Source organism: Porites lutea, chromosome 8 (genome assembly GCF_958299795.1).
Source record: "Porites lutea chromosome 8, jaPorLute2.1, whole genome shotgun sequence".
Taxonomy (NCBI): domain Eukaryota; kingdom Metazoa; phylum Cnidaria; class Anthozoa; order Scleractinia; family Poritidae; genus Porites; species Porites lutea.
In genome coordinates this window covers 3,518,648-3,533,511 of record NC_133208.1, presented here as the reverse complement: position 1 = coordinate 3,533,511, position 14,864 = coordinate 3,518,648, and the positions used below count along the sequence as shown (strand labels likewise).

At 38.5% G+C, this 14,864-nt stretch overlaps 1 protein-coding gene across 1 annotated transcript in view; it reads left to right on the top strand.

Moving 5' to 3' along the window:
* Positions 1-10: 10 nt before the first annotated feature.
* LOC140947134 (uncharacterized) overlaps positions 11-14,864 on the top strand; it is a 124,733-nt gene continuing 109,879 nt past the window's right edge. Inside the window, exons 1-5 of the mRNA XM_073396225.1 lie at positions 11-262; positions 2,097-2,169; positions 4,640-4,750; positions 5,589-5,713; positions 7,503-7,686. Coding sequence (XP_073252326.1) covers positions 123-262; positions 2,097-2,169; positions 4,640-4,750; positions 5,589-5,713; positions 7,503-7,686 — 633 coding nt within the window. The 5' untranslated portion in view covers positions 11-122. The remainder of the gene's footprint in view (positions 263-2,096; positions 2,170-4,639; positions 4,751-5,588; positions 5,714-7,502; positions 7,687-14,864) is intronic.

The following is a 14,864-nucleotide window of genomic DNA, read 5'->3' as shown; positions in this document are numbered from 1 at the left end:
ACTAGGCAAATCGAACATGGCGCCCAAAGCAAAGAAGAGTCCGGGATGAGAATGCAGTTGTAATTGCCTTCTAGAACACATAATCAAGGCTGAGTCCTTGTAATAATTAACATAACGAGGACATGGAAGGCATTTACGAAGTGTCATCTTCGGAGAAGGTTAGATCGTTGGAAGAAGATCTGAAAAAGGAATTAAAGGAATTGCAGAATGAAGTTGAGGAGGGAAATTTCTTGAGCTCATCTTCGGCACCGAAGGCATTCGGGTGAGTGAGCGATCTGCCATTTTCAGTAATTTTTAGTTAAGGCTTATATTCTCCTTTCTTTTAAAAGTCTTTTTTGAAGCTGTCGATCGATCTCAGCTTGCAGTTCTGCACATTGTTAGTTGAACTGACTTTGTTGTCACTGGAAATAATTTCAGCTTTCAGCTTAAATTTGACATTATAGACTAAGTTGAAGTTGATCATGATTAATAATTAAGAAGCCGATCTTTTCGAAGATACCGACAACATTGAAAGTGTCTGAAAGTTATTCGAAGGCCGCGACGTCTTGCGATTTTTGAACTGGCCATATGTACATGAAACGAAATGTAACGCTCTTTCAAAAGGCCTTATCACGCACGGTTTTCGACGCCACAACCGTGTGAGAAATTACAGTGTTTGTATGAGAATCTTATGTCGAATAATTTCCGTAAAACGGCTGTTCTGAAAAATGTATGAATTGTAAACTAAAACTGCGCGGCAAAGGATTTTACTAACAAGTTTTAGGAGCCGTCACTGTGCTTAATTTCTCGAGACCCTTGCTTTAGATTTTCTCATATTCGTCTGCAATTTTTCCCGGGAAATTTCAGTTAGCAGGAAGAGAAATTTTTACAGGCAAATAGAAAGAAAATTTTAAAAAGTGATCCAGGCGCTTGTAGCTGCATGTAACACCCTCAAATTTTTACAGTAGAATCATTAGGAGTGAGGCTTTTTTTAAAAGTGTATTTTTGTTGATTGCATTCTGTCATTTTTGTGTGTGTCAAGAGAATGCACCACTGGCAATATTCCAGATGTTAACTTCTTTTGCATGCCAAAATATTTTTATCATATGGCTGAGTCCACGAGCGGGGAAGATCAAGTGAATCCTGTGTTCTGATTGGCTACGTGTACTATACCTGAGTGGGTAAGGGGGGCCGATCTTGCTTGGAATTTATCGCCTTGGTCCTGCAAGCAAAACTATAAATCCTTTATTAACAAAGCTTGTTTGGTCAAGATGACCTCAAACTTTTTTTTGTTTTTATTAACCTTGATTTTGTCTAGATTTTTGAGGTTGGATAGCCAGATTTGAGCAAATTTTGTCACATGACCAATTGCTCATAAAACCTTTTTACACAGTAAAATCTAAAAATGATCTACACAGTCATTCATTCTGTACTTGTAAAGACCTGGTGACAAAGCTGATATTATTTCCAGGTCAAAACAGCTTTGAAACCATGCATTTGGCAGGGGATCTACAGCTTGGTTAATATGCTGAAAGGTACCACTTTCCTCAGAAGGTGATGCTTCCTGACAATAAAAAAATATGTTTAAAGACCCTGTGGGTAGATAAACCCCCCTCCCTCCCTAAAAACATGAGACTCCAATGAGCATATTCTTAAGAAATCACAGCAAAAGTATGAAAATGTTAGATGTATAGCCTCCATAAAAATTGCATTTATAAATTATGAACTAGCCGGCTTATTAATAGTAATAATAAAACACTTAATGACCGGTCCCCAAGGGAGATAGTTAAGTTTGTTTCCCAAGAATTCCAGTGTTTCCCAAGGCGGAGCTGAGGGAAACATTGACATTCAGGGGAAATATACCTGGAAATTTTGAAGCTGGAAATTCATTAAACCTTGCTGTAGTGGCAGTTGTCAATCAACATTGACAAGTAACAGTTCACTGTATACCCTCTGATGTTATTACTTTTGTGATATTGCCAGCTTAAGAGATTTTGGCGGGAAACAGTTTTATTGTTAGATGTCACGTGACCTCAAAGTAATCAGAAAGAGTGTGCTGTTGGTAAAAATTTCCAGCTATGTAACAATTATTTTAATTTTTCCTCCTTCTACCCTAGATCTGTACCATTACCAAAAGATGTAGAGCATTTTAAGAGAGAGAGAAAGCTTGCTATCAATAAGAGTCTCCAGGTTTGTGTGGAATGTAAACAGTAGACTTTTTAGATAAGCTCGTATTGTGTTTAGGTTTGCCAGCCATTTTTAAGGATGGCTCCTTACTAGGATTTTTTTTTTTGCTCATTTGTGGTGCTTACAGTCTGAAGTGTAGCCTGTGCCTCAGACAAAAGTAAACTCTGGTTAAGTCTGTCTGCAAAACAGGGCCGAAATTCTTATTTTATGCCCCCACCTGTGTGCTCCAGGATTTGAGTAATCGCCATGATTGGCCTGTTAAAAAAGCCATTGTTGATTTGCCAATCAGGCCCGGGTTGCTCAAAGCATGGTTAGTGCTAACCAGGATTAAATACCATGGAAACCTATACATTTTGATACCTCTTAACCAACAGTTAGCGCTAACCAGGCTTCGAGCAACGGGCCCCAGGAGGAAAAGAAATTTCTGGTAATTTGTTGTGTCTGTTGGGTGCCCAGAACTAAAACATTGGCACTGCTTTGCAGATGTTACTAACCGTAGTTAGATTACATGTATACGTCTGCGACGCAGACTAGCAGAAGTGTTATAGTAGTGGGAATAGTGGTTTTGTAGTGTTAAAAGCTTTAAATGTATGTGCCATTGGAGTGTCTTGGAATTAGCCAAAAGACTAGTTCTTGCTGTTTTTAGTTTTTGTCAGAACTGGAGTAATAAGAGGTCTTTTTCCACCTTATTTCTGGGTAAATATTTTTTAGGCTGTGGCCCCTCTTTTCTGAAAAGGGACTGTCTGAAGAGCCGTAGTTAGCAGGGGGGGGGGGGGGGGGCAAGGGGAGCAGCTGCCCTCCTGGGACCTGTTGAGCCTAGACACATCAAGTAGGGATGATGAATGGTCCATTAAAATTTTTGACTGCTCGCAAAATTTTACCTTTGCTGGATTTGCTTGCAAAATTTAAACAAGTGCTCGCCAATGCTCGTGCTCCCCAAATTTTTGCAGTTGCTCGCATGCTCGCTTTCTTGTCAGTATTGCTCGAGATTTTGTGCATCCTTCTTTGGATTAAAGTAAATGTAATTCTGTATGGTGCTTAATTCCTATAAATGTGGCTATCAAGTTCAGTAGAAATGCATGGCATAAATGACAATGATAAATAATAAATTAGCTAATCTAGCTATATATGGTTAAAAAGAGAAGATATTGTTACCTTGAGTTCTTCTGAGTTTCTCTACAGCTCTACTCACTGGGCTTTAATTAGGCCGTGTTTTCAATAAAAACGGTTGGGAAGCTGTAGGACTCTTTCAGAAGAGGTTGTTCTGACATGAGGATCTTGTTCCTCTTCAAGTTCTTCTTCATCGCCATATGTCATGTCCCTTTCTTCAAACCCCCTTGTACACTCGAGACATTCTTCGTAGAGCTCTTGGTTTAAATCAATATGAAAATCTTTGTCTGTGAACTGCACTTCCCAAACGGTTCCAAACTCAAGATGTTTCTCTACCTGAGCGGTGAACTCATAACTGAATATTAGACAATCTCTGGGATCGCTTGCGTACAGGTGTGTTTTTACTTTAGGCGAGGAAGTTCTCTTAAGGCTTTGTGCAAGTTTTCCTAAAATAAAGGGTCCAGTGATACTGATCTTTGAACTTAGTGATGAGTATCACACCGTCTTTTTAAAATATTTTCTGTTTTATTTTAAAGAAAAGGATTTCCATATGGATTGCTGCCAGGAGAAAATATAAGAAGTGCTCGCTGCTCGTGAGTTGTACTCTCTAAACTGCTCGCTGCTCGCAAAGCAAATTTTTTATCTCTGCTCGTGCTCGCAAAAAAATTGCAGTGCTCGCATGCTCGCGAATGCTCACAAAGACCATTCATCACCCCTTCAAGTCTGTGGATGGATTTGTTTTCTTTAGTCTCAGTTATTTTAATTAAAGTGACTTGCAACTATTTGCCATTTTCATATTCGAGATCGATTTTTCAGAGACATATCTCTTGACAAGTGCTAAAAAAAGTGTTTTGGAGCCTCCAAATTTGAAAATTCTCCTTTGGCACTCGCAATAATGCCCCCCCCTCCCCCCCATTATGGCCCTGGTCTGTGGGTGGGCAGGTTCCCCACCTACTTAAACATCTGGGCGGGGTTGTTCAAAGCTGGATTAAGATAACCCAGGGTTGGTGCGAAATTTGAATTCAGATTTGAAAGCTTAAAAAGTAAATTCAGTTTAATTATTTCTGTTGACAAGTTGATGATTGGATGCCCTTAAAAATAACAGCGAAAATTATCCGAGAAAATGCTTTGAACAAAAGAAAAAGAAACCCTGGTTAAATTTAACCCCGGGTTAGGTGCTAAATGGCCTTTGTACAACTGGGCCCTGAATTATCCTCCACTGTATTCCTCTGGTGTCAATGATTTTTGTTACATTTCTCCCTGGTACAGGAGATAGGGTTACGTCTGTCCAACCTTATCTCTGTCTATTTCTTTGTTGAAGGTTATGTTTGCTTAATCATATATTTTAATGATATAACCTCAGGTTCGTGAAGCTCAGCCCTTGATCATACAGGCAGATGTGATGCGTGAGGAGATGACCAGCTGCTGTGAAGTGGAGTACACTGGAAAAAGCATTCCTTTACTTCTTCACCAGGTAATTTCTAATAAGCTTTGTAGGTCGCTGGGTTGCTACATTGGCCATCTATATAATACTCCAGGAAAAAAAGGAAGTACTGGCAAGTGTCCTAGATTCCCTGTTACTCCATTCCTGGCTACAATCAGGGACAAAAATTTGCAGCAAAAATCCAATACTGTACATCAGAGGCACCTCTGAAACTATTGCATGTATACTACAAGCATACAACATATGTACTGCACACAAACTAACAACCACTTTGTGACAGCTACTTACTAATGTTAAGGACAAAGACAAACTGGAGGACAGACAGGGAGCAGTGTACAAGATCAAGAAAGCTACTGTCAGTCTAGATTTTCTGTTCACATGTCAAATCCCAAGCAAAGGTTCTTAAAATTTTCTGCATCTGTCCTGTGAACCCCTCCTTCCTCTTCGCTATAATTATAACCAATTTGATTACTTTAAATTTACTTTAATTTTAAAACGTTGAGCCTTCTTTTAAGTACACTGCATATATCATGACGTTGCCAGCCCTTTGAATGCAGTCTAATTTTTTATCAAAAGCTGTCAACACTACTGAACAGAGAGCCTACTGAAAATATAGAGTAAAATTGCTAAGTTTGAGATGGACTTGTTGAAAAAGAACGAAGATACATGTAGCACCACAAACTCTTCAAATTTTACATATACAGACAGTTGTGTTAGTATTACTTTCGAACTTGGCAAGTTTACTAATTTTAAGGCGCTATTTTCAGCGGTGTTGACGGTTTTTCGCAAAATAATCCTCATGGAAACTTAAAAATAAACCTGAGCATGGTCTATTCCAATCTCATGTTAAATCATTTTTGTTCTGTAGTTTTTTGTGGACAGGATAGAGCACTTGGTTCAATGTAAACACATGCACATGCTTCGCTGGGCACGTTTCTGTGAACACACAAAAGCCATTGAAAACCTCTATCCTGTTTATCAGAAAAGACTCAGGTAGGGAAACCAACCTCTTCAAACTTACTTTGTGTAAACTACCATACTTGTACAGCACAGGAAACCATCCTCTTCTTGAGTTTCACACCAGTAAGTTTAAGTAGCCAAGTTAGCAACGGCAACGCGAATGTTAAAAAAGCGAGAGGTTTTGATTTGCAAAACAGCAACTTTGCACGTGCATCACGCTTTTTTGTACATTTCTATGCTGAGTTGCACGACTGCGGCGTGAAAGTTCTCTCCTTATAAGAACGGGAAGACAAGACAAAGATTCTGAACTTATATACAGTACTTTAGAATTCCTCTCCAGAAAAAAAAAATCGTTTTTTCGCCACCTTTGCCTTTAGTGGTTCCTTAGCGTCCTAGGTGACGATTCGCAACGACGATTTTGAGCGCAACACAGCGTAGCATTGTTGGAACAATGTTGCAACCATTAGAAACAATGCTGCAACAATGTTGTAATGCTGTGTTGCGCTAAATATCGTCTTTGCTAATCGTCCTGTATAACATCACCTTTAGCTCTAGTTATGCCCGTCTGTTTCCATGTTTTTTCTCTACTTATTCTTCTTGGAAGGTTAATTATTTCAAATATGTTTCCAAGTGAACGGTTGGTCTACAGGTCTTGAAGCGCGAGCAACTCGAGTTTCGAGACGCGCCGGGAATCAGTCAAGTCTGAAGCATAAAGTCTCGCCCCCCCCCCCCCCCCCCTCATATAAGGGAATCCAAGACAGTCTTGGATTTTGGACTCCACGCTTTGGATTCTGGATTCCAGGGACTGAATTTCAGATTCTTTTTCTGTGAAACTTGGATTTCGGATTCCATCGTTAGTGGGATTCCGGATTCTTGACTTGAATTCCGGATTACACAGGGTTTTAAAATTTAAAAATTTCGAAGATTCCAGATTCCAGATTTAAAAGTTTCCCCGATTTCTGAATCTGGATACCCTTCGTGAATCTGGATACCCTTCGTCTTAAAGGTGATGTTACACGGTACGATTCGCAACGACGATTTTTACCACAACACAGTGTTGCAACATTGTTACGACATTGTTTGGAATATTTACAACATTGTTCCTACATTAGAATGCTGTGTTGCGTTAAAAATCGTCGTTGCGAATCGTACCGTATAACAACACCTTCAAAACGCGCTCATGGTTCATCTGAAGCGGAATCAAATCTACTGAAATGGCGTAGTTTTGATTAGAAAAGCAGCCTCATCGTGGGGTCACTAAGTTTTTTTTCTTTTTATTGGCATCTGAAATTTGCGAGCTCAGAAGGCAATTATATATGCATGCTTTCGCCACACTCGTCGGTATAATAGCCTTACGAGCATTTTCTCCCTACCTTTGAGTTGAAAATAAGCTATGGTTAAATTCAGGGTGTTCTTTTGTGGACTTGATAAAAGCCGCTATCACTTTGTAGCAGGGAGGTAACCAGTGAAAATAAGGTAATTAAATCTTTGTTTTCTTTATCCGTTTTCGCGAGAACTATTTTTAAAAATAAAACGGTAAAGGATTGACTCTGGTGCTTAATTAAATCAGAGATCGAGTCTCCGGTTTAGTCCACATTTCGCATCTCAAACATTCTACAAGTATGGAAACTTACAGATCGATTAAAGAGAACTTCAAGAAATCAATTTGAGTTTGTTTTAGTACAAATATTTTGCATCGCTTCTTCAAACGTGGATTGTATTGTTTACTGATTTACCTTACAATGTATGTAGTTAACGTTTCCGTCAGGGGTAATTTTTGAATCAACAAACACTCAGTTCTTTCGTTATACTGATTCTTCAGCTATATCATGGAAGAGTACCATGACTGCTTACAGAGGGCCAGAAGACTTGCTGTGGCTTGTGAGGCCACGTTGACTGGCAGTGATTCAGCGATGAGTGTCGTAACAGTGGATGACTTGTTAATATACACACGCTGGTTTATTTGTATGTTGCACTCAGTTAAGAAGATCAATGGATTTATTCGGGTAAGATTTTCTTAGTCTTGTTCTTTAATTTTAACTTGCACTCGACACCGAACGAATTTTCGACAAGTTGGTGTTCAATTGGAATCATGCACCTTAACCATGCGAAATTTATATTTGTACGCTTAGCCATTCAAAGTTCCGTGTGAACAGAGCGGAAACATTGAATGGCCTGTGTGAACGAATTTTCAACCGGTTGAAAATTCGTGCGTTTATTAGTTGTTCCGTTCACACGGAACCACCTTAACCGTACGGATACGCGTGGCAGTTCAAAGTTCCGTGTGAACAGTGCGAAAATATTAAAGGGTTCCCTGTGAACAAAGTGCCCTTGAAATTTTTTAGCCGGTCAAAAATTCGTCTAGTGACGGGTGAATGTATCTGAATGTAGCCTAAGTATACTTGGTTACTGGTCATCCGCTCAATAATCCAACCTCAACCGTCCAATGGAGCGGAAAGGGACCCTATAGCCTGGGAACAGGCCGGGAACCCTACGAAACAACGACCGCGACTTTAACAGGAACGTCCGAAAAAGGTAAACGATAAACAGTCAATAATCAACCGGCAAATCAATTCAGCATCTGCGGCTTCCCATGCGTAACGATAGATGTATATCACCCGCGGTCATTGGCATCCCGGCAATGAGCGTTCTTATATTCGCCTGTCTAATTTTTAGTACTACGGTTAAGGTAAACTACGTGAAGCACTTTCCATTTCACAGAGGTTATTTAATCGTTTTAGTAAAGTAAAAATTTTCTAAAATACCCTTTAATTTTGTAGCTATAGAGTTTTTAAAATGTAAATGTTTGGTTTGGGATGAAACAATGCTTGATTAATTTTAATTTATTCAAAAATGCTAACTTAAAATTAAAATATGAAACAATAAACACTTACAAACCCTTAAAAACCTCAAAAACCCTGAGAGGATACAGGAAATCTATAAGTTCACAGGCTTAGTTCTAAAAATTCCTTGATGATGTGTAATCCGTTGGTCTAGTCAATAATCTTCTTGTGAACAGCTACATGACCAAAAATCTCTCTTCACATGATCCTAGAAAAATAGAATGTAGAGATATTTCTTAATAATAATGCTTTGCTAGTTTTGTAAGTCTTAATTCTTGATCCTCGAGGTCTCAAAACTTGCGGAAAATCGTGCAAAATAAATTTCGTGGGCATTAATAAATCTCAAATGGAAGGGTATCAATCGCCATACTTCAAGAAATGGTGAATTAACTGCAGCAACTTTAGAAAGTCTTACCGCAGTATTGTGCCACGAGGATTGTAGGGTTCGTCGTCGTCGTTTCCGTCAGGGCCTCGTCGAGTCCTGTGCTGATGGTCTTGGCAGTGACTCTGGCGTATCGCTCTTTTGCGCCCCTTTCTCTTCTTTTTTGTGTTTTTTGCAGTTGAGGTATTGTTTCTTCTTCCCAGCAACAAGAAGACCAAAGTAAAAATGAAAATTAAGGCCAAAAACACCAACTCTGCCTCAGAAAACGCCATTCTTTATCCAGTCACACAAACTGACTCACTTATCGCGTTCAACTTTGTCTATGAAGCGAAAACTCAGAAAACATTCAGTCTGATTATTTTGTTATCGATATGAGCGAGTTCCTTTACCTCCAATCAACTCCCACGTGTGACACGTTAATCAGTGGGTTTGTGCCGTATGTAGTCGTTCAATATTCCCAACGACCCAATTTGCAAACATGGTTTCTGTTATTCAATGGCCTGCGTAGCCAGAGGTCTTTTTTCCTTACGGATGTGCTCCTATTATTACTTACTCCCACTATTATTACTGCGGTTACTGCTCCCATTGCTGCTTCTTCCGTTCACTTGTGGTATTTATGCCAAATATTACTACAAATCATGCTGTCTCCTATACTTATAATTCATGTATCATAGGTCATTGTCATGTAAACGTATATAATACTGTTTGAGAGTGCGGTCAGATACTCATACTCTTCCATTTGTTTTGCAAAAATAGTTTACATTTGAGCTGGGCCTCATTAGTTGTGAGTGGATAGTTTGTGAAAACAGTATGGCAAGAGGGAACGGTGTCAATCGTCTTTACTTCAAGAAATAGTGAATTAAGTGCAGCAACATTATGAAGTCTCACCAGAATATTGTTCCACGAGGATTATAAGGTTCGTCGTCGTTGTTTTCCTCAGGTCTTCTTCGAGTCCTGCGCTGATGGTCATGGCAGTGCCTCTGTCGTGTCGCACTTTTACCCTTCTTTCTCTTCTTTTTTGTATTCTTTGCTATGAAGGTATTGTTTTTCCTTCCCAGCATCAAGAAGGCCAAAGCAAAAATGAAGATTAAGGCCAAAAAGATTAACTCTGCCTCGGAAAACGCCATTCAGTCTTCTGTTTTTGTTTTCCAGTGGAAACCAATCGTGACTAATGCGCCAGGAAGACATATTTTACAGCTCGTGTGCGTTTGCGTTTTGGGTCATGTTATGTTATCCGCTGCATCATAACTATTTCAAGTATGAATATTATTTGTGTGGGCGTATTATGCAACAAATGAACACTCAGTGGTCATCAGAATCGTATTTTTAACAAACACCTTCCGAAACAAGCAAATACAATGCACGTTTCTAACAGCTGAGAAACGATTAATTTAATTGAAATAATAATTTAATTCAGTTATCGTAAGCACTCTTTATCGTTTTCCGTTCCGAGGAAAGAAAACAATTGTGTTTTGTGAAATTGTGAATGTGTAATTGAAAGCAAGGCAGTTTCTTACTATAACTCAAATTAGCTCTACATTTAGTTAATTTAAAATGCGTCATGGCTGCACGTGACGGTGAATACAAAGGTATTGTAAAGTCATTGATCTTTAGCTTAAGTTTTTTTCCAGCGTCTCTCTGCACAATCCCGAAGAGGCAACCATCGATATAGTTCTTAGCCATAAGCGATAGAAAAAGATGAAGGTCACATGACAATATTTGATTAAATAAGCATAAATCTTTTGTCGTCTGTTACGGGTCAGGCATAGACCGCCTTCCACAAAACTTTAATAGGACAATTGCACGATGACGTCATTTTACTACAACTACCAGAATCCTTGAGTTTTCTGTTTTCTTATGCAAATTAAGGCTATTGTTCTTTAATCCTCAGCGAGATTGACAAGTTTAGATAACGAAGCAAAACCGAAATGAATTCTGGTAGTTGTAGTCAAATATCGTCATCGTGCAATTGTCCTATTAATCAATGATATGAAATTCCTTGGCGGTGTCCTTTGTGTGTTCAACTGAGTAGGTGTATTTCTTCTTTAAATTTCTGTTAACATGATCCCCGGGATATTATCCTGAAAGACAAAACCAGGGCGTGGTTTTTGTTTTTTCGATTGTTCACCAAGTCGTAAAAAAACACTTTCACAGTTTTACACTTGTTCTTTGTCTGTCTGCCTGTATTTTTTTTCTTTTTAACCACTTCTGAAAATTTCAGCGCTTGTCAACAGCTCATGTAACTTACTGAAATATTTTGTCGTTAAGCGTTGAAGGGGCGCTAATGAGCAACAGGTGAGAAGATTTATGAAACGGATTGAAGGTAGTTTAAAACTTCAAAGACGTCACCCAGCTTTCCCACTAGGTGTCCTTTGGTGTACAGGGAGAATAGTTGAATCTTTCGCAGTCGTGATTTTGTCAGTGAGAAACCTGTTACTTTTGACCGTGGAACTTCCTTAAAAGCATTAAGTTTAGATCATTTTAATATACTAAACAATATACCTTATCAAGTTGACTTCGTAAGCGCGTGATTTTCTCCTCTAATAAGTAAATTTCAGTTTTATTTGGTCTAAAGCTGTCTCTTTTACTTTTCGTTAACTGCTATATAAATAGGCCCGCATTTTGAAGAACGACGCTCGAAACACGAACGAAACTACAGAGAAGCTTGCGCATGCAAATCGACGTTTTCTAAGAACTTCATTCTCATAGTTGACATGGTGACGTGAGGAGTTTAAAAAAGGGCCAATATAGAAGCTTAGATGATGGTAGAAGACTTCAGGATAATTCTAAAAATAATTCTAAACACAGTTTAAAGATAAGAGATTAAAGATAAGGAAAATGGTAGAGTGCATCTTCCGTTCTTCTTGGATATTCTCTCCTTTTGAAATAGCTGTCCTGGGTTTCCTTGGATAATGTGTCTTACATTGACGTACCCCTTTACTATAGTATATTTGTTGTTCTGGGTCTCCCAAGATATTGTGCTTAGAACACGATGTGCATAATCTAAGGCGCGCCTATATTTTCTTACAAGACAGGATCGACATTCGAGGGCCACCAGTCAGAAACGCTGTTTTGTTAACTTTAAACAAGAATCGTGGTCCCTTTAAAAGAAGTAAATAAATACTGAGTAGAAATAAGCGATAATGAGATTGTACACTGCTTCCGGCTTCTTTTTTATACTTTACTAAAACCGAAAGAGCACATTAGTTCTAATTTCCAGTTTAGTTTTACCACCTTTAGTGGCCTATTATATTTTAATTTTCAAGCTCATTAAAAATTGTTTGTAGCAAGAGAAAAACCGTTTGTCCTGGTCCAATATCATTCCTGCAGGAGGCCGTCATGTACCTCCACTTTAAAACTTCCTCTTTATTTGATCCTGTAAAAAACGGATGCAAAGTAGATCAGAATAAACAGAACATTCTCTTATTTTTTTTTTTAATAAATATATTCGTTTAGTTCTTGGTCTTTGTTCTGATGCTCACTTAAGACGCCAACATCACGTAAATGAAGCTAACTTTAACCCTTGCGGTATTTTGTTAACTGTTAAAGCTCTAAAATTTTGTTAACCTGTTGCTAGCTACATCTTTTTATTGACCAGTTGATCAATATGATAGCAATGAAAAGAGAAGGATGTTAGTAACGCTATTACTGCAAGAAAAATAACATTAAATCTAACTAGTAACATTAAATATCCTACCTGAATAAGGTGCCACCACTGTTATAAGATTCGTCGTCATCATTTTCTTCTGCGGGTCGCTTGTTCTTGTTCTGATCGTGTAAACGGCAGTGGTTACATTTTACCCTTTTGCGCTTCTTCTTGTTTGGCCTTCTTACTGGAGGACTGTCTATTCGTCTTCTTCCCAACAGGAAACAGCCAAGTGTAGTGATGAAAACAAAGGCCAAAAAGGCCAGCTCTGACTCAGAAAACATTCAGTCTGCTTATTTTGTTATCGATATGAGCGAGTTCCTTTACCTCCAATCAACTCCCACGTATGACACGTTAATCAGTGGGTTTGTTTTGATGTAGTCGTTCAATGTTCCCAACGACCCAATTTGCAAACACGGTTTCTGCTATTCAATGGCCTGCGTAGCCAGAGGTCTTTTTTCCTTACGGATGTGCTCCTATTATTACTTACTCCCACTATTATTACTGCGGTTACTGCTCCCATTGCTGCTTCTTCCGTTCACTTGTGGTATTTATGCTAAATATTACTACAAATCATGCTGTCTCCTATACTTATAATTCATGTATCATAGGTCATTGTCATGTAAACGTATATAATACTGTTTGAGAGTGCGGTCAGATACTCATACTCTTCCATTTGTTTTGCAAAAATAGTTTACATTTGAGCTGGGCCTCATTAGTTGTGAGTGGATAGTTTGTGAAAACAGTATGGCGAGAGGGAACGGTGTCAATCGTCTTTACTTCAAGAAATAGTGAATTAACTGCAGCAACATTATGAAGTCTCACCAGAATATTGTTCCACGAGGATTATAAGGTTCGTCGTCGTTGTTTTCCTCAGGTCTTCTTCGAGTCCTGCGCTGATGGTCATGGCAGTGCCTCTGTCGTGTCGCTCTTTTACCCTTCTTTCTCTTCTTTTTTGTATTCTTTGCTATGAAGGTATTGTTTTTCCTTCCCAGCATCAAGAAGGCCAAAGCAAAAATGAAGATTAAGGCCAAAAAGATTAACTCTGCCTCGGAAAACGCCATTCAGTCTTCTGTTTTTGTTTTCCAGTGGAAACCAATCGTGACTAATGCGTCAGGAAGACATATTTTACAGCTCGTATGCGTTTGCGTTTTGGGTCATGTTATGTTATCCGCTGCATCATAACTATTTCAAGTATGAATATTATTTGTGTGGGCGTATTATGCAACAAATGAACACTCAGTGGTCATCAGAATCGTATTTTTAACAAACACCTTCCGAAACAAGCAAATACAATGCACGTTTCTAACTGCTGAGAAACGATTAATTTAATTGAAATAATAATTTAATTCAGTTATCGTAAGCACTCTTTATCGTTTTCCGTTCCAAGGAAAGAAAAAAATTGTGTTTTGTGAAATTGTGAATGTGTTGTTGAAAGCAAGGTAGTTTCTTACAAAAACTCAAATTAGCTCTACATTTAGTTAATTTAAAATGCGTCATGGCTGCACGTGACGGTGAATACAAAGGTATTGTAAAGTCATTGATCTTTAGCTTAAGTTTTTTTTCCAGAGTCTCTCTGCACAATCCCGAAGAAGCAACCATCGATATAGTTCTTAGCCATAAGCGATAGAAAAAGATGAAGGTCACATGACAATATTTGATTAAATAAGCATAAATCTTTTGTCGTCTGTTACGGGTAAGGCATAGACCGCCTTCCACAAAACTTTAATAGGACAATTGCACGATGACGTCATTTTACTACAACTACCAGAATCCTTGAGTTTTCTGTTTTCTTGTGCAAATTAAGGCTATTGTTCTTTAATCCTCAGCGAGATTGACAAGTTTAGATAACGAAGCAAAACCGAAATGAATTCTGGTAGTTGTAGTCAAATATCGTCATCGTGCAATTGTCCTATTAATCAATGATATGAAATTCCTTGGCGGTGTCCTTTGTGTGTTCAACTGAGTAGGTGTATTTCTTCTTTAAATTTCTGTTAACATGATCCCCGGGATATTATCCTGAAAGACAAAACCAGGGCGTGGTTTTTGTTTTTTCGATTGTTCACCAAGTCGTAAAAAAACACTTTCACAGTTTTACACTTGTTCTTTGTCTGTCTGCCTGTATTTTTTTTCTTTTTAACCACTTCTGAAAATTTCAGCGCTTGTCAACAGCTCATGTAACTTACTGAAATATTTTGTCGTTAAGCGTTGAAGGGGCGCTAATGAGCAACAGGTGAGAAGATTTATGAAACGGATTGAAGGTAGTTTAAAACTTCAAAGACGTCACCCAGCTTTCCCACTAGGTGTCCGTTG